This window comes from Lygodium microphyllum, chromosome 2 (genome assembly GCF_053477565.2).
Source record: "Lygodium microphyllum isolate KBCC chromosome 2, Lygodium_microphyllum_v1.1.10, whole genome shotgun sequence".
NCBI lineage: Eukaryota > Viridiplantae > Streptophyta > Polypodiopsida > Schizaeales > Lygodiaceae > Lygodium > Lygodium microphyllum.
The window spans coordinates 2,697,773-2,725,091 of record NC_141136.1 but is presented as its reverse complement, the minus strand read 5'-3'; the positions used below and the strand labels follow the sequence as shown (position 1 = coordinate 2,725,091).

The 27,319-nt window shown below is 41.6% G+C and overlaps 1 protein-coding gene and 1 long non-coding RNA gene across 6 annotated transcripts in view; one reads left to right on the top strand and one right to left on the bottom strand.

The window, feature by feature from the left end:
* Positions 1 to 19,920: 19,920 nt before the first annotated feature.
* Positions 19,921 to 27,319, bottom strand: part of LOC148039421 (uncharacterized) — a 44,046-nt gene continuing 36,647 nt past the window's right edge. For 4 of the 5 annotated variants that reach the window (XM_087690543.1, XM_087690556.1, XM_087690536.1 and 1 more), the window contains 6 exons: positions 21,694 to 21,933; positions 21,424 to 21,604; positions 20,818 to 20,972; positions 20,601 to 20,721; positions 20,344 to 20,535; positions 20,078 to 20,248 (listed from right to left, as the gene is read on the bottom strand). In XM_087690543.1, coding sequence (XP_087546669.1) covers positions 20,078 to 20,248; positions 20,344 to 20,535; positions 20,601 to 20,721; positions 20,818 to 20,972; positions 21,424 to 21,604; positions 21,694 to 21,933 — 1,060 coding nt within the window. Of the gene's footprint in view, positions 20,056 to 20,077; positions 20,249 to 20,343; positions 20,536 to 20,600; positions 20,722 to 20,817; positions 20,973 to 21,423; positions 21,605 to 21,693; positions 21,934 to 27,319 lie in introns of those variants that run through there. The other variant, XM_087690549.1, reaches the window with a different exon arrangement.
* LOC148039422 (uncharacterized) overlaps positions 20,072 to 27,319 on the top strand; it is a 41,505-nt gene continuing 34,257 nt past the window's right edge. The window contains exons 1-2 of the long non-coding RNA XR_015692788.1: positions 20,072 to 20,202; positions 22,203 to 22,301. This is a non-coding gene — a long non-coding RNA (uncharacterized LOC148039422). The remainder of the gene's footprint in view (positions 20,203 to 22,202; positions 22,302 to 27,319) is intronic.

Here is a 27,319-nt window from a genome sequence, read left to right as displayed (position 1 = left end):
CGCCTTTTTATTTTAAAATGCGCCTTTTCCCTTTTTCCTTCGCCTTGAACTTTTAAGGTTGCCCTTGCGCTTTTGGCATTTTCTCCTTTTCTTTCTTCAATCGAGCTACCTTTTTTCCGCCTTTGCCCTGCATCTTTTCCACTTCCTTTTGCTTTCTTCGTGTTGGGGTTAACATTACCCCCCTCCTAGACAAGTGCCAGTCCCATGGCACTCACCGTCGTAGGTAGCAAGCTGTAGCATGTACCGAAGACGTGGGTGACAAGGACGCATGTGGTTTTCGTGGAGGAGTGTTGGTGGTGGTGTGGCAGAAGGTCCTGGGGGCATGTTGGTGGCCAAGGTGGCTGGTGTAAGATTGTTGGAGTTGGTGGTAGGGCTATACTGTGTTGGGGATTGCATTGATGGCCAGCACAAGTGTTGGTCTGTTGGGGATTCTGCACATGACGATTCTTTGCGGGCTTGTCGGATGGTAAGGGACGAGCATTCAAAGTTGAGTGTTGATGAAGAGCGAACAACACCTTATACCTGCAATTGGAAAACCTCACATGTGGTCTCTCCTTAAGGGGTAGTGCTAGTCTTCTTATCGTGCACAAGACATATTTGGATTAGTTTGGGAGATAGGTCAAACTCTAAGCAAGCCTGGAGTATTGTCCTGCACTTGAGGACCCAAACCGTGTATAGGTTATAGTGGGAATATTAAGTGTGTACACGTGCATATTTAGGTATTACTTAGTTAGAAGACTATCGGCCTAGTTCCTTGTATAGCAATTAGTGAAGCAAGGGGCTAAGTTGATGGAAAAATTTGTTGATGAAGACGGGGAGTACACTTGAAGATTGCTTGAGACATCATTATGGTCTGTCAAGGCCATGTAGCATAAGTGAGCTCCTTGATGTCTAGCGCTTGGTAGCTAGTGACTACCGATAGTGCGTGAAAGGTATGGTGTACTTTTCCATTGTCTTTCATGCCTTGCTTACCACTGTGGATTGTAATGGCATTGAGATTAGTCCAAAAGAATTGTGCAAGTGGTTCAGGGTGACAGGTCTAACCATAGGCGAGGCGAGCTCCCTAGGTATGTCCTGCCCTTAATGTGCCCTGAACAATTGTGGGGGATGTACAAAGGGCTAGGGGATTAGGGACGGAGCCAATCGACCAAGTTCACTAGACGTACCTAATTTCAGGACCCCTAGGTGCGGTGCCGTGATCGTGTGTGCTCTTTTTTTCTTTTTCTTTTTTCTCCCCCCTTTTTTTTTCTTTCTTTCTTTCTTTCTTTCTCTCTCTCTCTCTTTTCTTTTTTTTTCTTTTTTTTTGGTGGGAAAAATGAATACAATCAATGCCATACATTGAGGCTGTTAGCCTTTCATTTGGATTGAGAAATGTTGGGATCCAAAGGCTATGAAGGATGGATATTACAGAGATGATTGTGTCACCAGCCTTGATGCTAGAGGAACTGTTGTTGAGATGAAGAGATACACTTGAGATTTTGCAAACCTCCTTGCGACATACTCGATGTTGGTACAAGTGAGGTAATGACTGTCGTGAGCCAACTATAGAGTTTTACCCAGAAAGAGAGCGTGTCCCATGAATGTGCTTTGGACCATGCGATGGGGGTGGTTGGCAAGGGTGCTTTCGGCAGCGTGGCTTTGCCGCGGCTCGTTGTGGGGTTGTTGGTGTTGCGGTGATTGGGCATTGAACATTTTCGCACAAGGACCTGTATTATCCTGTATCCACTTGTCGCTTCATGAGAGTACATGCATTGTATATGCCGCAACTATAATAAACCAGTGCAATGCAAGGAGACATCACTTATCGGAATTCTATGGTGTTGACTTAGATATTTATCACCTGCGCTTAATTAGTTTTTTCTTTTGCTAAAGACGTGAAATATATTAAACGCAGATATGAAAAGTTCGTACAATTCAGGAATATGTCAATACTTAACAAGTTGGGAACACTTAACCATTCAAAAACAAAAAGTTATGGCCAGTTATCATTTGATAAGCCCTTTATGCATCATGGGTTACTCAATTTGTACAAGGCGAGGCGAGTCTGGGTGGCCGGGTGATTGGGGCTCTGCTGGTGTGGGGCTCCCGTGGGGGTGAGCAGGGAACATGTCGGCCGGGACATGAATGGTGTAATCCCGGCCCGCTACCGTCTCCAGAATATCTTTAAATAATTCATTAAATTCTTCTCTTTTCCGAGCTGCCCTTTCTGCCTTTGAGCATCTGGGGCCCGAGCGGGAGGTGGGAGTTCGTGCCACTAGTGCTGCCACCTGTTGCGTGTTTCGAGTCTCGACTTTCTTGACTCGAGGATTCTTCGGCCTTCGCCCTGGGCAGTGCCGCTTAGGGCCTCGCTTCTTGGCATACCTCTTGATGGTGAGCACATAGCGCTCCGGTGGAGGGGCACATGCCACATGCTCCCATCTTCTGCGAAGAGCATCTTTGCATGCTAGATCTCCATGATTCTCCATGCGTTCCGCCGCAAAAGGAAACCTGCAAGTTGCAATCCAAGGGTTTAGGCCTTGATACAGGATAAAATGTTTGCATGGAAGGGATTTTAGTGTGGTTTATGAAGCGCATATGACAAGAAGGAGAGGGGTGAGGCATGCAGTGTTTCATCGTAAAGGGATGGCCCCCATGATGATGTTCGTGTTGCCTCCAGCCATTAGCCAATATTGGCTTATGCTAAGTTGTGTGGACCGGTTGTCATGGAGTGGGATAGGGCACATCCTCGGAAGGGTAGACCAAAACGGGAAGAAGGTGTATAGAAAGGGACTGCACCCTGTCTACAACACCAATGTTGTTGGTCAAGGCCTCCTATGGCGGTAATGTGGGTTGCATGCCCTTCACTTGGAGGTGGGAATGGTCACACAGCTTTTAAATGTGTGATGAGAATAGAACTTGGGGAGCTTAGCCTGTCAGACCCAACTCTTCTGCCTGCGCTTGACTATCATTGCTTGTGTGTGTTAATATTGTTTATACAAGGTGACACAAGAATCAGTGTTTATTTATATACATATTTATGAATCCACGTCACTTCATGAGGATAAGAACCAAGTGTAGAACTCGGGGTTGTACAGGAGCGTGGCACACGCATCCAGTATTCGCGGCAACTTACTTAATACTGATAGATATTTTGCCACGTCAAGTAGCATGGAACCTTGACCGAGTCTGCTGGCAATATGTAACTCCTCCTCAGTGAGAACCTTATCAATTAAAGGGCCCTGTAGCCTAGTTCCAGCTAAGTCCGTACCCCGAATGTCAGACAGCACTCGAAGGGAAGTCAGTGCCACATAGGTTGGGTCTCTTTGAGACCGCCATTTGGCCAATCGCTCTTCTGAGACCGTCATGATCTGAGCCCCTATTTCGGCCATTACAACGCGGCTTTTGCACCAACGCTACTCGAATTGACTCTGGCCTGCTGACAGTCGCTTTAGTAGCTCTATGTCTACGAGATTCGGTCGGCAGAGCACTTCATTAAACGTGACGATTAAGCGTAGTTCGTCAGCCTCCTCGTCAGGGATGAGTCGCATATGTTCATGCAGGAGCCTGTCATAGTGCCCGTTAAGATGTTCTTGTTCTTCCCATGATAGAGGAAAGGTCAAGTAATCTCCAAGCTGCTCCTTGGGGATCGTGCCCATGTCCGCAAGGACGTAGACACGCACGACCACTTTGAGCTTAGTCTCCAACTCAGTTAAGCATTCTGCGACACTTCTATGTTCAACGAGGGCTTGCTCGGTTGCTATCTCATGCAAAGTTCTAAGAGTTCCCTTAGGCTTTAGCATGGCTGGGGGCTCAGGCCTAGATGAGCAAGATTGGTCAATGCTAGGATTTCTTATGCTCTTGGGGTTCTCACGTTTCTCCTGAGGTTTTGCTGCTATTTCGTCATGGTTCTTCTCGGATGTGACTGGTATAGATTTGTCACCCTATTGTGACAGCGTTGTATCCACTCTTGATTGATCAATGTGAGTTCTATTGTCACTGGATAGAGTATTGCAAGCAACTGTTGATGGCAACTGTTGCTTTGGGTTGTCAGAGCACACAGATGTGTTTGAGGTTTCACTGCTATTAGGAGAGGCATCAGTGGGTTCATTGGTGGATGGACTCGATGCTTTATTCATCAGCTCTCTAGCGCCCTTCGTCTCAATGTTCTTGGGGTCCACAACCACCTGCAACTGTTGTTTTCTCTGCTTTCTCCTCTTTTTCTTGGTCAATGAAGGTGCCTCTCTCAACGACTCAGGACCTTGGGCTATATCAACCGTTGATGTGCTTGGTCGGGCCTCAGCATTTCCCTTCTCTAGTGTGTCCTTATGGGACATAGCCGTGGTTTGCTGAATAGCCTTGCCCGGCTGTGAGGGCACAACTGCCGCTCTTTTCGGAGAGTCTAGCTTTTCAACCAACTCCCTTGTGTTTGACTCCTTCGTCCTAGGTTTAGGCACTTTGAAAGTGCTGGAATTGTCGATGGATTTGGTTGCGACACCTCCTCCACAGGTAAACTACTAAGGACACGTTCCACAAGGGGCATTGTCACAGCCAAGGGCTGTGACTGCTGTGGTCCCTGATTGGAAGTAGTAGCAGCTAGTTTAGTGGGCTGGCTACCCTTGATGGATTGCGGTGTCAAGTCCCTAGGGCGATCAGAAGTGGTTGTGTCTTTTGTTGGCCTTTGAGCACTCATCTGTGTAGATCGAGCATGAGTTGATCTGGTCACCTTAGGTTGCTCATGCATATCCTTGGGTCGAGAGCTACAGATGGAGCCATGTCCCATCTCTTGGACATTTTGAAGCTTAGATGGAGATAGAGATTGGAATTGAGCAGTTTCCCTTGACAACCGCGGTTGTGCTTCCTGTGTCCGTTTGGAAAAAGAGGATGTAGGAGATCCAGGACTCTTAGGTGGACTTGGCACTGGCTGAATGATTTGCTCGAGGCTATTAGACGATCGTGCCATTTGCCTTGGTGAGCTATCAGCCTTGCCTTGAGCAATGTTGTGCCTATGATGCTTGCTCTCCCCTTGGGAAATCAAAGGCTCCTTGGGCACTACTGATTTTTGTGCATGCTCAATGGCTACATCTGATATCTGCTTGTTAAGCACGCTAGGCTGAGGATCTACTTTTTGATAGGCCATGTTTGGTTTCTTGATTTTAGTAGTGAGGGGCTCGATCACTCCAATATTTTTGGTTCGAAACTTGGCCTTTCGTTTAGTTTTCCTCCTACGTCTCTTTGCTTTGGACATAATTTGGGCTTCTGATAGAGGTGGCTTAGCAGGGAGTTTGGGTACCCAAATCCAGTGATTGCCTGCATAATACCCTTGAGCACGAAGCAACGCTTTGGATATCCATCGCAGCGTTGTGCTAGCTCTCCATCGATGCCTTCGCCTATAAGGCTTGGGCTTCTTTCGTGGTCTTCTACAATATTTGTGAGTCCAAACCCTGTCCTTGGCCTTGTCTCTTGACCTTCTTGTTCCCGGCATGGCCTCGCTCACTGGCTCTCGTTGTTCGACATGTGCTTGTATCAACTCTTCCAACAAGTCCTTGCCCTCGTTTGTAGGTTTGACTGTCACGTCAGCACCTTCCTTGCCCTCCCCTTGAGGTTTGATGAGGTCACCCTTGCTAAAGGTTGTGACAATCCTCACACCCGGTAGTGTCAGGTGTATCCTCTGTGCTACATAGTCGGCCTCACACTTGGTCACCCTTTTGAAGGGTCTTCCTAGGAGGGTTTCTTTCCCACAGCTAGCACTATTTGGAGGAACATAAAATAGGATAGGCAAGCTTTCTGTTTCAATTGTCGCAAGGATTTTGCACTTCCCTATGAGTGCTTGTGAGTGTCCCCCATAAGGGCTAAGAGTTGCACTAGTCGGTGTGAGCTCTGGCTGGCCTAGTAGGGTCCATGATTCATAGGTCAAGATATTAAAATCTGCTCCTTCATCAATTAGAGCATGTATAGTATGCTCTCTTTTCGCGGTGAGCTTGACCCTAAGATAAGCAGATGGTTCTATGTCTTCATCTTCTGGGTCTCGGCTTGTAAATTTAAGCCTTCTGACAGATACCCTTGAGTTCTCGACCACACGACCAGATGTGGATTCTCCACTGCTGTCTTGGATCGTCAGTGCAGTGCTATTCAAGGTACATCTCTCGTCAAGAGTGTCATGTCTAGTCATCTTCGCATTTGTAGCTTGCTGAATTTGCATTTTGCTCTGACTAGACACGGTTTGAACACAATGTCTTTGTGTTCTCGTGGTGTGGCCTTTTTGCCCTTGATGGCTAGATTGGCCCATTGATATTCTAGGGTCTCTGTTTCTCTCTGTTCGGGTATGGGCTTTTGGCTGCTCTTTTGCAAGTGAGAATCCATGCTCGTGTATAGCCATTACTTCACTAGGGTCCAATTTGGAGGGCCTGTCACAGCGCGCGTTTTCCCTCCAACCTACTTAGGGGAGGTGCGGAGGGGGCAAAGCCCCCTTTGTGGGGGTCTGGGGGGGCAGTCCCTCTCGGCCCGCAGGGCCGTTATGGTAAAAGCCATGCACAATTTGGAGGACCGTTTATAGCCAAATTTTGAACTAAGTGCTCTAAATTTTAGCCCAGTGGTGGATCTATCATGTGCCTTTAGCTCTAGGTAGCCTTTGGGGTCAATCTTGGGGTTTAGATGTGTCAAAATTTGTGTTCTAGATACCTGTCCGATTTTGACACTTTTTTGTCCGATTCTAAGATGTTCAATTTTCAGGAGTCCGATTATCAGAATCGGACGTCCGATTTTGGGTTGGTCCGATCGGCCCAGTGGTCCGATTTTGGTCACGTCCGATTCTCGGAGTCGGATCAAAAAAGTAGTCCGATTTTCAAAGTGGTCCGATTCTAGGAATCGGATCGGACAGGGTGGTCCGATTCTGGACTGTCCGAGTGTCCGAGTGTCCGAGTCGGAAAGGTTGGTCCGAGCGTCTGATTCTCAAAATCGAACGGGTTGGTCCGAGTCTGAGTGGTCCGAGTGCCATGTGGCACGTCCGATTGGGCTAGTCCGATTCTGGGACTCGGACGGTCCGACTCCTGAACTCGGGTGGTCCGATTCTGGGAATCGGACCACTGCAAGTTGGTCCGAGTGCGTCGGCGGCGGGCGCGATTCCCCTGCGTTTGACCCCTCCTTACTGTCTGCTGTACGCAATCACCACAAACTTTCTAGATCTGATTAGAGCACTTGTTGGAAAACACCAAACTCACCTGGAGCAGCACGAATCGCCGGCGCCTAGAGATCGGGGTAGCGCTTCCTCGTCCTATGAACCAGAAGTTCTCTCTCTCTCTCTCTCTCACAAGGCAAACCAAGGAACTGAGGTCTGTCCTGGCCTCCCACGCCTCTTAAGGTCCTTTCCCAGCACTCTAGAACCTCACAGCTAGTTCCCTGTCCCTGTCTCACTCAGAAACTTGAATCTGGTCTCCTGTTTCCCTGTTTTAGCCCGTTATACAGCCACAGAAAACCCTACTGTTTTGTTTCTTTTTCTTTGTTTTTTCCTATCCTAAATGCATCCAAAACACAAAGTAAATACCTACACTACTCCATCTCATAACATAAATCTCAAGAAAGCAAAACACCTACTTGCCAAGGAGATCGAATACCCTCTTCAACCCCCTCGCTTCCTACCTATCTACCTCAAGCACCGGTTCGGGGAAAACCCTACTCCAATGCTCGATTCGAAGCGCGCAAGCGCTCAAGGCTTGAATCCGTTGGTCTCGGCAACGGAACCAAAATGTGAGAGCTTTCACTCAACCGCCAAGACCCACGGACCGCTTATTGTTTCAAGCGTTCCAAGCCGAGCACTAATGGCTACCTCTCACATAACCGATGCGCCATCCATATCTACAGGTGTAGTGAACTTACCTCGATGCCGTTTGAGTTACCTCCTCTCCCGCGCACTCCGGTAGCTCCACGATCCAAGTGCAAGCTTCAAGCAAGCTCCATCCTCAAGCTCCAAGCTCCAAGCTCCATTGCCGCAAGCGAGACAAGAGAAGAGAAGAGAAGAGAAGAAGAGAGGAGAAGATGGAGAGCTTCTCCTCCTCGGTCCCTCACCCTCACACACTCACTCCCTCACACTCTCACACTCCCTCTCTCAAGCACAAGCTCAAGCAAGCAAGAACAAGAAGAAGAAGAAGAAGAGGAGAGCTACTTTTGGCCACACACAAGAATGAGCTTCTCATTCACTTTTCAACTTTATATACAAAACCCTAAATCCCTTTTGGGCGGTCATCCCCTTTTCCCCTTTTTTACATGGCCGGCCGTAGCCTAGGCCCTTTTCCCCATTGTCCTTCTATCTTCCTAGCTTCCTTTCCACCGCCCGTCTACATTTACAAATTGCACGGGTGAGAGCCCGGCGCTCCTTGAATTAAACCATGATGCGCTTGCGCTCTTTTACAATAGTTGGACTTGCGCTTTTCCTCGCGCGCCTTTGTCTTCCGTTTCTCTTTGCCTTGGCCTTTGTCTTTACCTTCCGTTTTAGCTTTCCGGATTTTCCACCGCCTGGCACTCTTTTACAAGATTTCAGGGTGCACCTTTTTATTTTAAATTGCGCATTTTCCCTTTTTCCTTCACCTTGAACTTTTAAGGTTGCCCTTGCGCTTTTGGCCTTTTCTCCTTTTCTTTCTTCAGTCGGGCTACATTTTTTCCGCCTTTGCCCTGCGTCTTTTCCACTTCCTTTTGCTTTCTTCGTGTTGGGGTTAACACTTGACACTTGTGTATCTAACTCACTCATGAATTCACTAATTTTACCTCAGCTGCTTAAAATTTCATTCTCAACACGTAATGATTTAAAGCCCTATTGATCAAATCCATTTGTAAGTCTCAATCTCTTTGAAAAAGGTTAGACACTACTTGAGTGTCCTCGTGGTAAGACCTCCTTCTAAGATGATTGAAGTGGAACAAATAGCAAAGTTTAATGGTGAAGGCTTTCATGCCTGGAAGGAGAAGACCATGTACCACCTTATGGGGAAAGACTTGTGGGACTTGTTTGAAGATGAGAAAGAAGATGCAGATGACAAGAAAGAAGATGCTGCAGATTAACAGTCTAAAACAAAGGCATGGAAAAAGATGAATAACAAAGCTCTAGGTATTATTGCCTAGGGTCTATCAAATTATGTATTACACCACATGTCTGGCATTAGGGATGCAAAGAAGGCATGGGAAGAACTTGACAAAATCTTTGGTACACAAGCAAAAAACTCAAAGGTAAAATTACTCATGCAGTTTCATAAGTTGGATGTAAAAGACAGCTCATCTATGACTATACACATCAATAAGTTCAAGAGCCTTAAAACTCAGCTAGCAACTCTTAAAAAGAACATTGATGAGGATGAGGCAATAGCAATGCTACTTGCCAGTGTTAATAATGAACCATATGAGAACCTTGTTTCAACACTAAGTAATGTTCCCAGTCTCTCACTCAAAGACATTGAGCACTCACTGCTTGATGGAGAAAGCAAATTTAAAAGCAAAGATGTAAAAGAAACTAGATCAAGGGAAAATCTCTTATACACCAAAGGAGCTGCTAGACCTAGAGGAAGAGGTCAAGGATTCAATACCGACAACAAAAGTCGGATGACATGTCATTATTGTGGTAAGACTGGCCATATTTCCATTGAGTGTTTCCACAAGAAAAGAGCACAGCAGATGTAAAATGACCACCACCAAAGTCAATTCATGAATGAAGAAGAAGAAGAAGATGCTTCCGCTACCATCAACAACTCTGACAGATTATTCTAAGGAATTTATTCCCATAGTGGATTTGCTTTGTAAAAACCCTTGCCAAAGATGTAAAGTCTCAAGCTTTAACTTGACTAGGCTGCCTATTAGCTAGTCTCCTGGGCCATGTTAGCATGTAGGGGGGAAATGCCAACAAGTGTAGGGACTCATCATTTGAGAGGGGGTGTTGAGAAATAACAAATGATGTATGCTCCAAGAAGAGATGTTCTGAATCCCATATGCACGGTGAGGAGAGTGGAGAAGCTGAAAAGCTATAAAGACATGTACTTGGTTCATTTTTCAATGCAATGTTATTTGTACTTTGTACTTCATTCTATGTCTCTGTCATGGTCAGCGCAAGATTGTGTTTATGAGTCCAAGCCTACATCTTGGAACCTAATTCACTTGAGTAATAGTTTGTCTTCTTGTCTATGTCACTATGAGTCTTGTTACTGACTTCCGTCCTCCATAGTTCAATGATATGCTCGAGATCCATGTTTTGTCTCACAGAGATGATACCCTTCCACAACATAGGATTTTTCATAACAAACAAAGATAGCTTTGACTGTGTGGTCAGCTAGCTCTTTCTTAACATCAAGTGCCAGATATGAGTATGCACGACATTCAAAAACGTGTAGTGGACCATAATTGGGTGCGGTGCCAAACCACCATGTGTAAGAAATATCATGGATGCTCCTTGTATAAGTTCTATTTTGGATATAATTGCCAATATCAATGGCTTCTTTCTAGAAGGTAAGTGGTAGGCTAGTCATTTTAGGGAGAGCTCAAGCAACATCTAGCAACATGCATTTTTTATGCTTAGCCAATCCATTTTGTTACGGATTGCAGGAACAATCTCACAACAATAGTGTTTGAACTCTAGAGAAATATATTTACCATTGTTGTCAAATTGAAGGGCTGCTAAGGTGCAACTAGTTTGATTTTGTAACATATGGTGAAATTATCAAAAGAGCTTAATGATAGAGGAGGAGCTTTTACCTTGGAGGAAGAACATACACATGAAATGAGTGTAGCCATCTATGAAGATGATCAAATATGTGTTCTTGGTGAGAGAATGGGTAGGGAGCATACAAATGTTAGGATGTATTATTTGTAGTGGCCATCTGGTTGACTTTTAACCCTTAGGAAAGGGTTTATTTGCAAGTTTGCCAAAAATGCATCCTTCACATAAGGAAATTTTGGCGTGTTTGGGTGAGATGAAGTCGATTGCCATATAGTGACGGCTAATGTGACACATAGTGTCCATATTCAAATGAGCAAGGCAATAGTACCATGGCAATGTGGTGTAACTAAATGATGCTTCCATAGTATCAGTAGAGTAGACCTCGACCATATGTGGATAGAATCCTAGAAGGTAAATATGACCATATTTTGGGCAAGAGACAACAAGAAGTAAGGTGACACGTGGACCTAATGTCAAGAACCCAAAGATTCTTGATTTCTAGGTCTACCATGGCATCATTAGCAACAAAAGCCATGAGGACGCTCTCAAAAGAGGCTTCCAATAAATCATCTCTTTCATCTTGATCATCACAAGTATCAGATTTATCGGACTCAGATGCATAATAGGGCATGGGCATAATTTTCATTTTTCCTTTACCTTTTCCATTTCAAGACTAACTATGCCAACAATCTTGAGTTGTGTATCGAGGCCTATTGCAAATCTTGCAATGTGGTTTCATTAGCATGAATGAGGAGGAGAGAGGAATGGGAGGCTGAATGCAAGGATGGCTAAGGGTTTTTTCTAGATTTGAAGTGTGAGACAACTTATGAAATCATCGGCCTTACGTGGAAGAGGCAGCCATGGCAAGTTGAGCAGAGGATGGATCAAGTAAGGAAGGTGCAAGTGTATTGCAACGAATATTCTATTGTAGAATTAAGGGAATTAGATTCCAAAAGGGTGAATTGACCAGTTTTGTGAGTGGTGACAAAAGGCTACCGTGAGGATGGAAGGGATGCAAGAGGCAGCATAGCTTGGATGTCTATGGGAAGGACGAGACTAGGTGTCATCCAATGCAAATTGCCATGTCTTGACAGAGATGGGAATGTTTGACTCTTCTACCATAAGGGTCATAATCTTTTTTAGGGCGGCCACTCGAGTAGAAACATCAATGGGCTCATACATGGTTTTTAGTCGAGTCCAAATTTCAGTCACTATGACTAATGTGCAAACGACTTGGGTCTATTTGTCTCCCAAATGAAGGAGAAGCTTGGGACGTGCACTCAAATCATCTTCCAATCAGTTTGCTAAATCAAGTTTATTAGGCTGGAGGCATGTACAACTACCATTGACAACAATAAATAAAATTAATTTTTGTAGCAATATTGTAAGCTTCAAATTTTAAACTTGATAATTCTTATCAGAAAACTTATCTAATTTATAGATTTGGGTTGTGTTTGAGGAGGATGTCGATGCCATGGATGTCGACACATTGATGGAGGCCTTCTCTACAATAGCTATTCGGATTAGCTATTCCTAGCACAGGATTGAGTCAGCTTAGTTTGTTGAAGGGGGCACAACAAAAAGGTTGATACCATGCTAGGATTACACTACCCTCCTGATTTGGAGCTAACTTTTGAGTTGGTATCAAATAAATCCAACACTTATGTTGTGACCTTGCTATGACCGTGCATAACACTCATAGGCCCTCCTACTACTGCCACGTCTGTTGAGCTATCCCATTATCAATTCAAACACATGAATTTCATGATGATGTGCAACAAGGCAAAGAGAAGATGAATTTCAAGGAAACCCTTGACTTCTTGGCGACTCTTCTGAATATATTGAGTCTTTTATTTCAATCCAGTCAATAAGGCCTTTGCATTTCAAAAACTCATGTTTTCTATAGCACAACAACCAAAATAATTTCATTTCTTAAAGATTAGAAGCAACAAAGCCTATACGTCAAATTTAGATATAGCTTTTTCTATATAAAGATCAAGGTAAAGGAGACAAGAAGGATATAACAAGTTCATGTGCAAATGGAAATTTGTTACAATGCTTGACCTCTAGGAAAACAAAATAATATATCTTTGTTGGCAAGGAAAGCCTTCATACAAATGTTAAGGATGGCCGAACCCATTGTGACATAAACCATGTCATATTACAATTAGCAAGCAAATGACTCTATGCACCTGTTCACAACCTCAAGGATCAAAGCTTTATTTGCCTTGTCTCTGTGGGATCAAAGAGACTAGCATTATCTTCTTTTCCAATGTTTCATCATCTTCATCACCTTTGTCCCCTAATGTTGGTAGCTCTATGATAGGTTTTGTCATAGTTGAAGGTGGTGATTCTATAAGAGCCCTCATTTTCTTTGCTTGCAAAAAATACATTTTCTCATTGATTCCTTAATTCCTGCTACGATAGCATGAGTAGCGTACAAAAAGTAATAGGGAGGCCTTAATGATTGATACCCATACCCAAGGCCAAGCATTCACAATGCTTTTTTTTTTCAACTTGGATTATTTTTTCTGCATTCACTAGGAGAGTGTAATCATCATAAAGCATAGTTAATACTTTGAGCACAAACATGGGGAATTTTATATTTACCAAAGAGAAATATTTATTAAGTATTATGACCTATAATGTATAGACATAATGTATGTATATCATCATAATTTGGAAACAATTTGATGTTTTCTAAAAGACATCATGGGCCATTGATTGTTTGTATGCTACCTTTCTATGATTCAAATGATCAATATATTGAGAGAGAGTGGCATCTTTATTGTGACCTATTGATTTAGAGGTGCTAACATCGTATGTTCTTGAGCTTCCTACTGGCTTGAGGAAGTTGTCCTCATAGACTAGGAAAGTTCCATTCTTGGAGCAAAACGACCAAGAACTATTCACTAAAAATAATGAAAACAAAAAATATAATGTATATGCATCATCACTAGGAACAATTTAATGTTTTCTAATATAGATCATGAGCCATTAATTGTTTATATGCTACATTTCTATGATTCAAATGCCAATATATTGAGAGAGAGTCCCACCTTTGGCCTAGAGATAATATAGTTTAATACAGTTCTATCACTTGATATTGAAATTTAGAATGCCATGCATCATTCAAATTTATAGGCTCATTTGCACATGTGTGTTGACCAAAATATAGTGTTCAATAGTGGATTTGCCAAAGTTTGGGGTGTAGGGAGAAATGCATGTGAAGCATGGGAGAGGTTGGGAAGACTAAGGGTCTCCATGGCCACCTCAATTATTGGCAATTCTTCTCAATGCATTGTTCTAACCCATTCATGGATCTTATCTATCATTGCCAATTGCTTACTCTGTATTGGAATATTCCCCTACCTTTTCTATGGCATCTTTCTTGGTTTGTGGTACTATTTTGGCACGCTCTACCACTAGAGACAAGAGCAGTCCCTTGGAAGGTGGTCATGCCTTCACTTTTTAGTTTGAGATCAGCACACTTTTCATGCATTTAGAGATGCTTCTTACTTTGGAGACATAGTCTCGCATGCTCTCCTCTTCTTACTGCTCAATATTCATTAGGTGGATTATGAGGTTGTCACCATAGCTCGCCTCTACAAAATTCTTGATAAAGAGATCCCTGAGTAGTAGAAATCACGATTTCCCAATGGCATCTAGCCTAGTAAACCAAGTTTGCCCCTTCTCTTCAAGGCATATTTTGAAAGTTTGTGCATTCTCAACCTGTAAGGTTATTCACTTCCTATACTTGCTCAAACTATTCAATGAAGCTATATGGGTCATCCTCTTCTCAATATTTATCAAGTTATTTTGCCACTAATGGGAGTTTTCCACTCGCGTTAACAGAGACAAAGCAATAAGTCTGTCTATTTGCAGTCAATGTCGACAATAGCCATCACTACAATAGATTTGATTACAAATCTTGTGAGGTTCCTCCAGCTCTGGCATTCAATAGTACTCTTTGAATACTATCCATTTCTACTTGCATGGTTGTAAGTTGTTGTCTCGTGTCACTGTTGATGTTCAATAACCAGTTTAGGGTGCTAGTGCTTTGGTCTTGCAATGCTATGAGCTTGCATTCCATGGCTTGTGGGGTCATTTGGAGACATTGAAATTAGAGGCATATCAGAAGGCATGGAAGTCATCTAAGGTTCTCCCCAAATCTTTGACTCTTTTCATTGTGTTGGGTGTGATATGCCTGGCCTCTAGGTGGACTAATTGAATAACCTCATTGATAAGGCCATGAATAGGTGTGTTTTCAATATCTACAGATCTAATAGGACTACGGTCTCTACTTGTAGTGGAAGTAAGAAGTCGTGCTTACTCTGAAGGCACATGCACCTACATCATGGATTTAAGTCCTAGTTTTATTATCATCCAACGGTTTATTGTTTTAATTATCGCTGATTGTTCCCCTTATTTGAATCCTTATACATTAGTTCTTACAAGTGTTTGGTTATTTATCAAGCAATATTTCATTAATCTCATGTCGGCTTATGCTTGTGTACTGTGCACGAACAGGCTTTGCCTTATTTCCAACAACTTGTGATTTCACAAATTAACCAATTTATAGCATCTTATGTGGTCTAGACTCAAGGCAACAATATTGTTTCAATGTGTTCAGTTGACTTTTGACAATGAGATTATTGCATTTTCAAACATCTACCCTTTCTCCTCTAGCTCTAATTTTCAATCCATACACTAAAATTCAGCTCTAGTTTAAAAAATCAGTGGGGCTAAAAGACATTTCAACCCGGTCTTGGTCCATGCAAGATGGCACTAGTCTAGTGGCCACAACATGGCGTGTGCAACCCTAGCATAACCAACCAACTAGCAGAAGTGAGGAAGAAATGAGCTCTAAATATGTCAAAAAAGTCCAAGAAGATGCATTCCACAACTCGGTATCATCATCAACATACTCATGTCTTGTGCAGGTCAATGTCATCTTAAAAATAGTCAAACTGCTACTAACATGATAAGTTTTTCTTAGAGAGCTTTAACCTTTATATTAAGGTTAATAAGGAGCCCTCCCCAAGAAACCCTTCTCATACCTATTCTATTCTCTAAGTTGGTTCTCATTAAACCCCATTCACATTGGTTGCTCGAACTAGTTCGTGTTCAAACTACTTTTACCCTTGTGTGGCTGAACTAGTTCATACGTAAACTATATTCATACTGCATGTTTTGAACTAGTTTTAAATAAAGGTTGTTTGCACTTGCAAGGAAGCCTTAACTAGATACTATAATTCATTAAAGGGTTGTGTGTATATGGGTTTTGCACTCATTAGTAAAAACATTTGTAATCTATAAAAGTATCCTCTTTTTGTAAGGAGTTAGACACTGCCAAGCATCATCATAAGCTTGGTAAGATCTCTCTGTAAAAATCATGGCCTTAAATTCCAATATTTCACTCAATATTGAAAAATTCGAAGGGGGGGAGAAGTATCGCACTTGGGTTATTCAAATGCAATTATGCAATTTCTACTTGTGTACAAAAAACTATGGATGGTAATTTGGGATTCTCTACCAACATAAATAACTAAAAAGTGGATAGAGAAGAACAAAGAAGAACTTTTTGTAATTGTTCTATGTCTTGATCGAAGCCTCATCCATCACATTAATATTAAAGAAATAGCCAAACAAGTTTGGAAGGAGTTGAATAATTTTTTTGGCACAAAAGTAAAAAAGTAAGAGATGTAGTTAAAGATTAATTTCTATAGTTTTCACCACAAATACAAGGATTCACTTGCAAGATATGTATCAAAATTAAGAAGATTATTCAACCAACTTGAAGGAATCAAAGTCACAATCCTTGGAAAGGATACCATTGCAATGCTACTTGTAAGCCTAATAAAGGAATATGTCTATGCAATATTCACTCCTTACACATGAGTCACTTAACCTTGAAGAGTGCATATCTCCACTTCTTTTAAAAGAAAATGAACTTAAAAGGTAGGTCAACTCATCTATAAGCAAGGATACCATAATTTTTTTACAACTCATCTATAAGCAAGGATACCATACTTTTTGTACAAAGAACGATCTCAAGTAATGTTACTATTGTGGAAGGAAAGGACACATTAGCACAGAATGTAGACTAAAACAATTACCCAAATGCAATCACTGTAAGAAGATTGGACATCATGAAGAGGCATGTAGGTTCAACAAACAATCATACTTTATGAAGGAAAGCAACAAAGACAAAAATGCAAAAGGGCATATTTTCTAAAGACAAGAAGAAGAGGACTTGAAGACCTGAAGACAACGAGCCTAACCAGCCATTAGTAGTAGCCATAGGATGCACCTAGTGAGAGGGGACAATGTAACTAATGTAACCACATTACCACCTTGAAGTAGCCAAATAGGCACCAAGGATAGGCATTGAAACATTTACATGTGCATATGTACAAGTGGTGCCTTCTTTTTATGTAACACAATATGAACTATAACTTAGAGTATGGAGAGTTGAGGATGATGAGTTGGATGGATAAAGGTATTAGTTAACAAGTCAAACTAGAACAAATGCAATGTATCCATATGCCTATTTAAAAGACAACCATCATGCAAGAGTGTGTGGTTTTCTTTGCTCTCTTAAACTCATGGGCTATTTTATCTATGATCCACCATGACTATTCTCTTTTCTTCTTCAAGCTTACGTGTAATGGCTCTAGGGTGACTAAGGATATAGGCACAAGTGCACAAAAGTATACACAAGTGCACATGCATATTTATGTATGTGTGTTAGTGTTAGTGTGAGTGTCAATGTCAATGCAAGTGCACCTAGATGCACTCATGTGCACACAATACTCAAGTGCACTAGGTGAGGCTCGAGTGTAAGGTTCATGAGCAGCAGACCTAGAGTGGGTGAAGGTTGTGGGCAAAAGCACACACAAGTGCATGTATAGTTTCTAGAATACTCAAGCAAAAACAAGTACATGTGTTAGTATCAATGTTAGTGGCAGTGCTAATGAGGAAGATATTAAGCACATTGCCAAGGAATTAGATAACTCTGTAGCATATAATACTATATGCAACCTATTATATAACGCCTTCCATTCCAAAAGCTTGTTTGAGAGTTCTGTGAGCCATGGGGCATTGACAATCTTGGCACTTCTCACTCTTCAAGAGATCACCAAAGACTTTCTAATTTAATTTTTTAAGACACCTACTTCCTTGCCACCCATGCCCACAAACTCACAAACTCTAAACTTTGATCTTATTCCATCGAACTTTTCAAGTAGCTAATGTTTGGCTACTTAGTATAACTTGGAGAGCAACTATAAGATATCAAAATGCCTACTTGATGTAAACTTACCTCTCATAGTTCTTGTAGTTGATTTTGCAAGCCTTGGATGGCTAACCCCAAACTTGGGGTTTCTCTTCTTGTAATTGTGTATTACTCTCACGAAGTTCTTGATTTTTTTTTAGTACCTTGTAAAGTGATAATGACACTTTCCATCATTGTATCCATCACAAACTAGTAGACAAGATCAAGTTGCCAAACTTTTATGAGGACAACAAGAACTTGGTAAGGATAAGGATTATTGCCTCACAAATTACAAGAGAATAATTTGCAAATTGTCACAAGGGCAACAAGAACTTGGCAAGGACAATAATTATCGTCTTGCAACTTACAAGATAATAACTTGAAGAAAAAGAAAAAATTGTGCCTTCATAAGGATAAATTACAACAATATATTTCTTAATCAAAGATAAAACATGACAAAAACTAGAGATACATGGCTTGAACTAGAACTAGAGAAGACTTACCTCTCAAGAGCCTCATAAATAGTATTGGCAAGACTAAAGGACTTGTAGCCTAAGGCCCCTATTTATACTAGAGTTGAGGAGATTAAGGTAAATCTTCTAGACGATGACATAATGATCACACATGAGCATTGATTATGTAAGCACATTGCAACCACTCTTCTAGAGCCTTATTGAATATTCTAGAATTGATGAATTCGATAAAGCATGTATCCTTTAAGATTTTGATTGAAATGAGACCACACTAATTTGAATGATGAATCTGCCATATAGTATGACAATTCTATGAATGTTGGATCTCTCTCTCTCTCTCTCTCTCTCTCTCTCTCTCTCTCTCTCTCTCTCTCTCTCTCTCTCTCTCTCTCTCCATTTAGTCTCCTGCATATCAATCACATATTGCATGGGTAGTCTTACCTATTATATGTCAAAAAAAGAAAAAAACAATAATGATATTATTGAGGATGTCAAAAGTAAAGGAATGACAATAAGACTTGATTTAGTGAGATGAATTGGTTATATAAGCTAAGTGCTCTTAGAGCCACCGTTGGAGTGGACACAAGTAAGCTTTGGTATGAAAGGTTTGAACACATTGGATTTGCAGTGTTGAAGGAGATGCACAAGCAAGGTATAGTTGCTCACCTACCTGTAATGTGACTGAATTGAAGGAACCATGTGAAGCTTGTATAATGGACAAGCAACAAAAAAAAGCATTTTCACAAGAAAGCAAAAATAGAGCACATGCTTCTTTAGAGTTGGTGCATGCTGACTTAGCTATAGTAGACAAGTCCACTACTGATAGAGAATTCATGATACTTAGCCTGTAGCTTTTGGTCCTGATCCTTGATAGGGATTTCCCTTAGCATCTTTTGATAGGCTGGATCATGGCATGCTTCCTCTCTAGTTAGCTCAAGTATTGGGTTGTTTGACATGGACACCTTTGTGGCTAGAGATCTAGCCGTTGATGGGTTTTGCAAGATTAGAGAATTAAGGAATGCCTTGCGAGACTGAGTGCATCGACAACTACATTCTCCTTTCCAAGTCGATATTTGATTTCAAAATCATACTCCTCCAGCACTTCAATCTACCAACGTTGCCTCATGTTGAGCTCGTTCTGGGTAGAGATCCACTTGAGACTTTGCAATAGTAGTAGGCCAAAAACAATCCCAAGCTATCTCAACTCTTATCCCACAATTCCATGTTTTGTGTATACATGTGTAGCTGTGTGTGCGTGTGTAAGTAGATACATTAAAACTCTTTAATGAAGCCAAAATGGCCTATGAGAGCAAACAATGAGAGAGAGAAAGTGAGAGAGAGAGAGAGAGAGAGATTGAAGAAAAATCAAGCAAAGGCTCTTGTAACAATCGAGTTTAATGATTAATCTCGCCATAGTCGCAGGTCGAATAACATCCCTGCACAAAGACGATTTCTGGGACATCGCAATTTTAAAACCAGGCTTGCATACCATACACAACCTGGCAATCTACTAGCACTGCCAATATAGGTCTGTGCACAAGTGATGAGACTTGCGTGTAGCACCATGATGATACGCATCTCCATCCTTAACCGATTTGCGTAAACACCTTCCTGACATAACTTGTAATGCCTTGGATGTGTCGACTGTCAAGGAAATACTCAACAAAATCTTTTAGATATGCCAAAGGCCAGGAAAAATCCTGAAACAGCGAAGGATATCCTTTCATCGTCAACTGGGTTGCTAAGCATCAGGAAGAAGTTGTTGACCACAAGAGCTCTAACACGTAAGTCCATGGCTTCTTCATATTTATCCTTCAGCGTCTTCAAAAGCTGTGCCACAATTCAAATGAGACAATAGTTATTAGACTATGTCAAAAGTGGGTGATAAGTATTCGTTCTACTACGGTCCTTCGCCGGTGGGTCACCTGATCCAACTTCCTTTCATAGTCTTCTGATTTCTCTTCTATCCCATCGTCCTCCACCAGTACCATGTCCATATGCGTTATATCTTCCTGCATCGACCTCTGCTCTTCTTGGGCATGGGTTTGTTCAATCTTCCCCTCGCGTTCAAGGTTGACCATTGCTGAATCTTGATTTTCCATAAGCACTGCAGGATGCTGCATGTGCTTTTTTTTTACAGGTGAGGAACACATAAATGCCATTAGCTAACGTAAAGCATTACCTCTTTCAAAACTTCTGGCTCTCTGGACTTATTATCTTCTGCCCTAGACTGAGGAAGATTGCCATGTAGGTTTGTGTCTTTACTTAGTGCATCAAATCTATATGCTTTATCAGAACCTTCCCTGCACACGTGTTACGCCATCATGCGAACAGTTTAACGGTCAAACAATTCAAAGAACTTACGAAGGAACCTTCGGAATATTTGCATGCCAAATTACCTCAGAATTCTAGTAGTTTTGTTTTTGCTCAACAAAGACAGACCGCTGGAAACTTTGCGCAGAAGGGTACTACCAAGCTGGTTTTCTGGCTGGTCTCTAGGTTTTACACAGGCATTCCTTTTCGACAAATCCTTTCTTGGACTCGTTTGTGTTGCCTTCATCAAAGCACATAAAGATCAGAATGCTTATTTGCTACCAGGATCCTTCTGACAGTGACAAATGCATGATAGACATCTCAATAAGTCCCGACAGGCATGCACCACTTCAATATTCAAAACTAGCTTGTAAGATTATAGAGAATGATCCTCCGACAGAACATGAAGTCGACATGCTGAGAGTGTGACCGAGGTGATCTTGAGGGCTATAGAGGCTCATAAAGAAAACTAGCTGTTGATCTAGCTGGCTATTTGGCCCTATATTCAACTTCCAGGGACAGACAAGAGTAAGTGCCTGTGAACTAAACGATACAGGTAAAAACATGTAACATGTCCCATGATTGTATTGAACTGGTAGCTGTCGGTGGCAAGTTTTTTCCATTATGATACTTCCTTCAAGGAAAGAACCAGCTTTAATTCATATATTAGGCAAGCCTTCGATAGAAAGAACCTGTGTTTCACCCCTTTCATCAGGTTGCGTAGTGATTCTCAAAGAGAGTTTATGCAGTCCTCCTAACAGGCTTCCTTTATCGACCATATTTTTCCCGGACACTACTGAAGGCTTCAACTTGGGTAATAAAAACTCGTTCTCCTTGCGTTTTCCTTGAGGTACATGTGCAGCTATCAAAGACCTGTCAAATTGTTATCCAGAGAACTAAGTACATGACATAAGTTGCAAGTACGATCTGAAGAAGCTAACTGAGCAAATTTTGTTGCATACTTTGAAGCTGTTTTTGGCATCTTCATAGTAGAATTAGATGCTTGCCCAGCCCCTGCTGGAGATGGCTTTTCTATCGGCATTATTTTCGGGAGTTTGCTTGATTCCTTTCTCTCATTAGATCTTGCAGTATCTGAACTATTTTGCACCTTGCGTATGTTGGAAGTCCCAATATATTCCACTCTAGTGTTTCCTGTCTGAAGAGAGAGAGAATCCAAGGTCTTCTGTAGTCCAGAAAGCTTCCTGTAGAATGAACTACTACATCTGCTCTCCCTGCCTCCCTTCTCCCTCGCTCCCATCCTCCCTCCCTCACTGCACCTCCTCCCTCCATACAAACCCCCTCCCCTTCTTTCCCTTTCTGTCCAACCCATCTTGTTTATCAAATTAAAACACAACTGCAATAAAGTAGAAGAAAACAGGTATAATAAGAGGCAACTTGTACATTCATGCAAGAGAGCAAACAAGCAATGAAGTAATGTGCACTAACTGAAATTACGATATTGTGAAAGCAGGTACCTATATAGTCAACCTTGACCAAAAAACTTAAGGGAAACCTGAAGGTGCTAGGACATTGGAGGGGCAACTAAAGAAAAGGCCATACCCAACAAGAGGTCAGGAACTTCAATATCTGAGGACTCTAGGCCAACTCATACGTAAAGCTGTCATACAAACTCTGGTGTCCAACACCCCTCATATCACAATGGCTACCTTATGAATCCAAAAAAGAATGTGACACCCCTCCTGCTGAAAAAGTTGAGCAAATTGTGAGATTCACACGCAACAAGTCCAAATAAACAACCCTCTAAGTCACAGCTCCCTTACAGGCCCAAATACACGAGAAATGTAACCCCCTAAGGTTTTTTACATCACCAAGGACTTGATGAGAGCAAATAACTAATTGACTGTACGATTTGTCAAGCAAATTAGCCTATTTCAAGAAGCAAAGTTAGTTATTCAGTTATTCTCCTGCCCACCATTGCCTTGCGACAATTCTTGATTCGGGGAAAAAAAAAACTCATCATCTTAATCCTTTAGTCCAATTTCAGTGGGTGTGGGAGGGAAACATTTGGCCAAGGGGACACATAGAACAGTTCCCTATTGATAACAAAGGACCCCATGCTAATGTATTTCGAGCTTCATGGGTAGTTTTTGACCTTATTCCCTCCATAGTTGCCAAGAAACCCGTTTCATGAGGTTAGGAAACTTGTTTCATACTCCGCCATTTCATAAACATTTGAAACACTTATTTTAAACTTTCAAAAAATCCCTACTATGAAAACTATGTCTCATCTTTTGTAGCAAGCGCTTATCATGGTTCTTTCTACATGATGTGATGGATATTTGCATAAGTTACAATAATTTTATTTGAGTAGTTGCTAATGATGCATGTATATATCAACGGCTTCTTCCATAGTTAAAGCTACCATTGATAAATCTTTGTTTGCTATGCTAAATGAGAAACATTCTGTGTATATGAAGTCTTGTAGTCTTTTACATCTCAAATGAAATCCATTTCTAACTTTTTATGAAACCTATAAAACCCGTCTCGTACCTCCCGCTTAGGAAACCGCTGGCAACTATATCCCCTCCCCCCACTGCGGCCACCTCCCCTACTATTTCATGAAGAAGTTTGAAATAATGAATTGAAATATTTACAATAGGCCTTCTAGCCAACCTGTCACAATCAAAGACAAGCAGCAAACACTCATGGAGCCAAAAGGCTACGAAAATACAGAGCTACAAGACTAACATAAGGGGATACTGAAGCAGGCACAATAGGGGTGATGCGAACGATATCCATCCTTGAGCAACCACCTCTCCAAGTATCAAACCAGTCAAAACCATGGAAGTTATTTGCCATGATAGCAATCCTCAAACACGCCCCACATGACCACGGATACTTAAGGCAAAATCAAAAACAAAGCATTGTGAATCCACCACATATGCCTAAGGCCCATCCATTGCATAAAATGAAAAAGACAAGGGTGACGCGGCTATTAAGTTGCTATGGACGGTATCTTGCCCAAAACCCAAGAACAAATAACCATCCACCAACGTGTCACTAAGGACCATACTCAAGAAATAAAATCCCAAATCTGTCTAGCAATTGGGCAAGAAATAAAAAGATGAGAAGGGGTTCCCAACACATCACATGTAGTACAAAATATACCTCTAACGCTAGGGATCTTGCAACCATGCAGCATGCCTTCTATGGGAAGACCCCCAATAAGAAGTCTCCATATGAAAACTTTTCCCGAGTAGGAAGCTTGGACTTCCACAATTGAAGCAATCGATCATGCCACTTAGTTTTACTATCCCAAATAGACTAAACTTCGTTTGCTTTCTTCGTCAACCATCTCTTATCCTCAACCATTTTATGGTAAATCTCATTGGCTGAACATTTCAATAAATCCTCCGTTTTCACAAAAACCCAATCTAACCATGGGGATGAAGGCTGAAATACAAGCAAAGGGGGATGCCGCCAAAGCCATACACCTATTGGGAGAACTCTATCGGCGCCTACAATAGGAGTAGATTGTGCACTTCTATTTGCCTTGAGCTTGACAGCTTGTGTGTGAGACCACACAGGGAGAGTTCTTTGGGTCAGGCATCAAAATGGGGACTTGTATCTTGGGGTCCTTAATGTCTATGCACTTACAGAGATCCTCGCACATATGGGCTTTCGACGGGAGATTGCATAGGTTTGCCTAGGGTTGATTCTTGGATTGTTGGAGGTGACGTCAACAACTTGGAGACACTAAAGGACCAGCAAGACTGAGGTAGTCGACAAAATCAGTCCATAACCTAGAGGTACCTGAAAGTATAGTTACACCAAACAGCCTGAAACAACACTTGGTTAGGGGCAAAACACCAAAACAGGATCAAAATCTCTTGAAACATGTTTCCTAGACCGAAATGTTCCTTTATCCCAAAGCAGTGCCATGTGGCATTTCAAGCCAAACCCAAAACGTTTGGGACATGAAATTATGGTCAAAATTTGAAAGTTTGGAACCTTTTAAGAAAACATAATATATTTTAGGCCACAGATGTGCCATTTTGAGTGTTAATCAAGTGTAATCAGATGAGTTTTTCAATACAACCTGTTACAAGAAAAAAGGGATCCACCCTGGCCCCTTTCAATCATGATCTTTCATAAAAGAAAAATCTAAATTTCCTTGTTTTTTCCACAGCATAAAATAGATGGTCTACACCAAACATTACAATGACTTCTATGTCCGAGGAAGCAAAGGCAAGAAATAAGAGATCATACTTAAGACCATTTGTGCAACTTTTAGTCACACATATAGAGGTCAGCCTTGAGATTTCCAATACATTAACTTAGCATGCATGCATGAAGACATCCAATCAAGCAAAGCACAAGGGGCCACATCCACCCTAATGGGATAACCCAAATATCTAGTGATCTCACCTCAAGAAACAATCCCTCCCTGCCAACCCAAAGCATACAAATCTCTCTTTGCACACCAAATTAGACTTCTCAGCCTTAAGAAACATAAACAAATCATCTACAAGATACTGTCCCAAAAGTTTTTGCTCCACTTGGAAGAGCCAAACCAAATTTTTCCCTGTTGATTGCCAAATTATCCAACAAGGAAAGCATTGGATGAGTCACTAGTGCAAACAGCAAAGGACTAAGAGGGTATCCCTAACACAGGTAGTGAGTAAGAGCAATCTCTTCGCAACTAATTGTATCAATTGTGATGCGTGCCACTGCATCACGATTGATTATATCAATAAGAGAAGTCGTGCAAGGATCAAAACCCATGGTAGACATTAAATATCAAAGAAAGGACCAGTTGACATGATCTAAAGCCTTCTCAATATCAAGTTGAATCATAACAACTTGTTGGCCAGAGGCTTAGGCATAATCTATCCTCAATTGAACACTTAAAATATTATGCACAATATTCTGACCTTAATGTCGCAAGTGAATCAATTGTGGAAATACTTTTTGAAGTCTATTAGCAATGACCTTGGAGAAGATTTTACACAACAATCCCATAATAGAGATGAGCCTCCACTCCCTCAAGTCTGGTGGAAGGGACCTTCAATAACAAACAAAACACTGCAATCTTCCAACAAGGCTTGCGACTTGATCTCCAAAGTTGCTAACATAGGCGGGTCCTTAAGTGGATCAACATAAGTTGAAAATAGTTCCTTAGGCAAGCCATCCCATCCAAGGCTTTTCCTATGTGGAAGATGCCCAATCACGCACCATGTCTATAATATAATGACAAACAACATGAACTCCATTAGTGAGAGTTTCTTGTGGACCCAACAAAGATTTATAGTATTCCAAACACATCTGAATGATAGTTTGAGGCTCAATAACCATAGTGCCATGTGCATTCAACAAGCACACAATATTTTCACATGCATAAATTTGATGGAGGTGAGCAAAAAAGTGTGATAAATGTTATCTTGCAAAGCATCCAATTGGGCCAACAGTTTATATTTTGCATATTGCTCATCTTGAAGAGCCTGCACTCTACATTTCAACCACTCAAAAGAAGTGGCCAATTCATCACAAGTATCCCCAACTTGTTGCAAGGTCATGGAATGCTCCAAGAAAGATTGCGAATGCTGCAATCCAGCTCTAAAAGCAGATGCTTTTAGAGTGGAATCCCATATTCTCAAGACAATGTGCATGCATTTTCCCAAAAAATCAGCCACGTATCCATTCCCCGCAAATAGGATCCCTCTGCCAAAAGAAGCAATCAATTGTTGCATATACTCTGAAAATTGATCATGCAGCAAAAAGGACTGATTGAATCAGAAAAAAGTATTCTTTGCTGAAATATTTCAGCAAAAAGATTTACAAGGTGCTGATTTACAGCAGCAAATAGGATTTATAGCTGAAGTAAGTTGTGAGCCTCAGTGTTGGGCTATTCATATGCAGTCTCAAAAAGATATGCCTAATTTTTGTCAGTCAAAAGAGTTGGGTGCTGTTTATACATAGCAAAATTTGTGTTTACCACGGTATTCAGCAAGGGCTAAAATTTGCACGTTGTAGCAAAGAAGCCAGTGTACATACAAAATATAAGACAATTGACAAGAAGGTTAGTGATCTGAAAAGACATGCTATCTCTCCACCCACATATTAAGCACTATCAAAAGAAAGGAATCACTATAGCAAAAATACATCCTATCCAATGTAGCCCAAGTATCAAAATACTAAAGAGAACCGTATGTAAATCTAGGCTCAAAAGGATGGAGCCAAGACCACATATCTTGTTTCAATGATGAAGCTACAAGAGCATCCCAAGCCTGCCGCTCAGGACCATTCATCACAAAATGGATGTGAAGATTTTCGCTCTAGATGCTCACAACTATTAAAGTCGCCCATCACAAACCCTTGAATAGCCATAGAGAGACATCATAGGCTCTCCCAAAGTTGACAACAATCTAATGTCCAATCCCTGCATTTTCATGGATATAGCTTGTGTTGTGTCTCATGTTGCATGTTGAATCCTAGGTGGACATTTCATTGGTATCACAGTGTCAATCTACTATTTGGCGTGAAATTCCATGACATGCACAAAACCACTTTTGCTCAAACTATAATGGTTCATACCTACCAAATACACCTTTATCTCGTTTAGGGTGG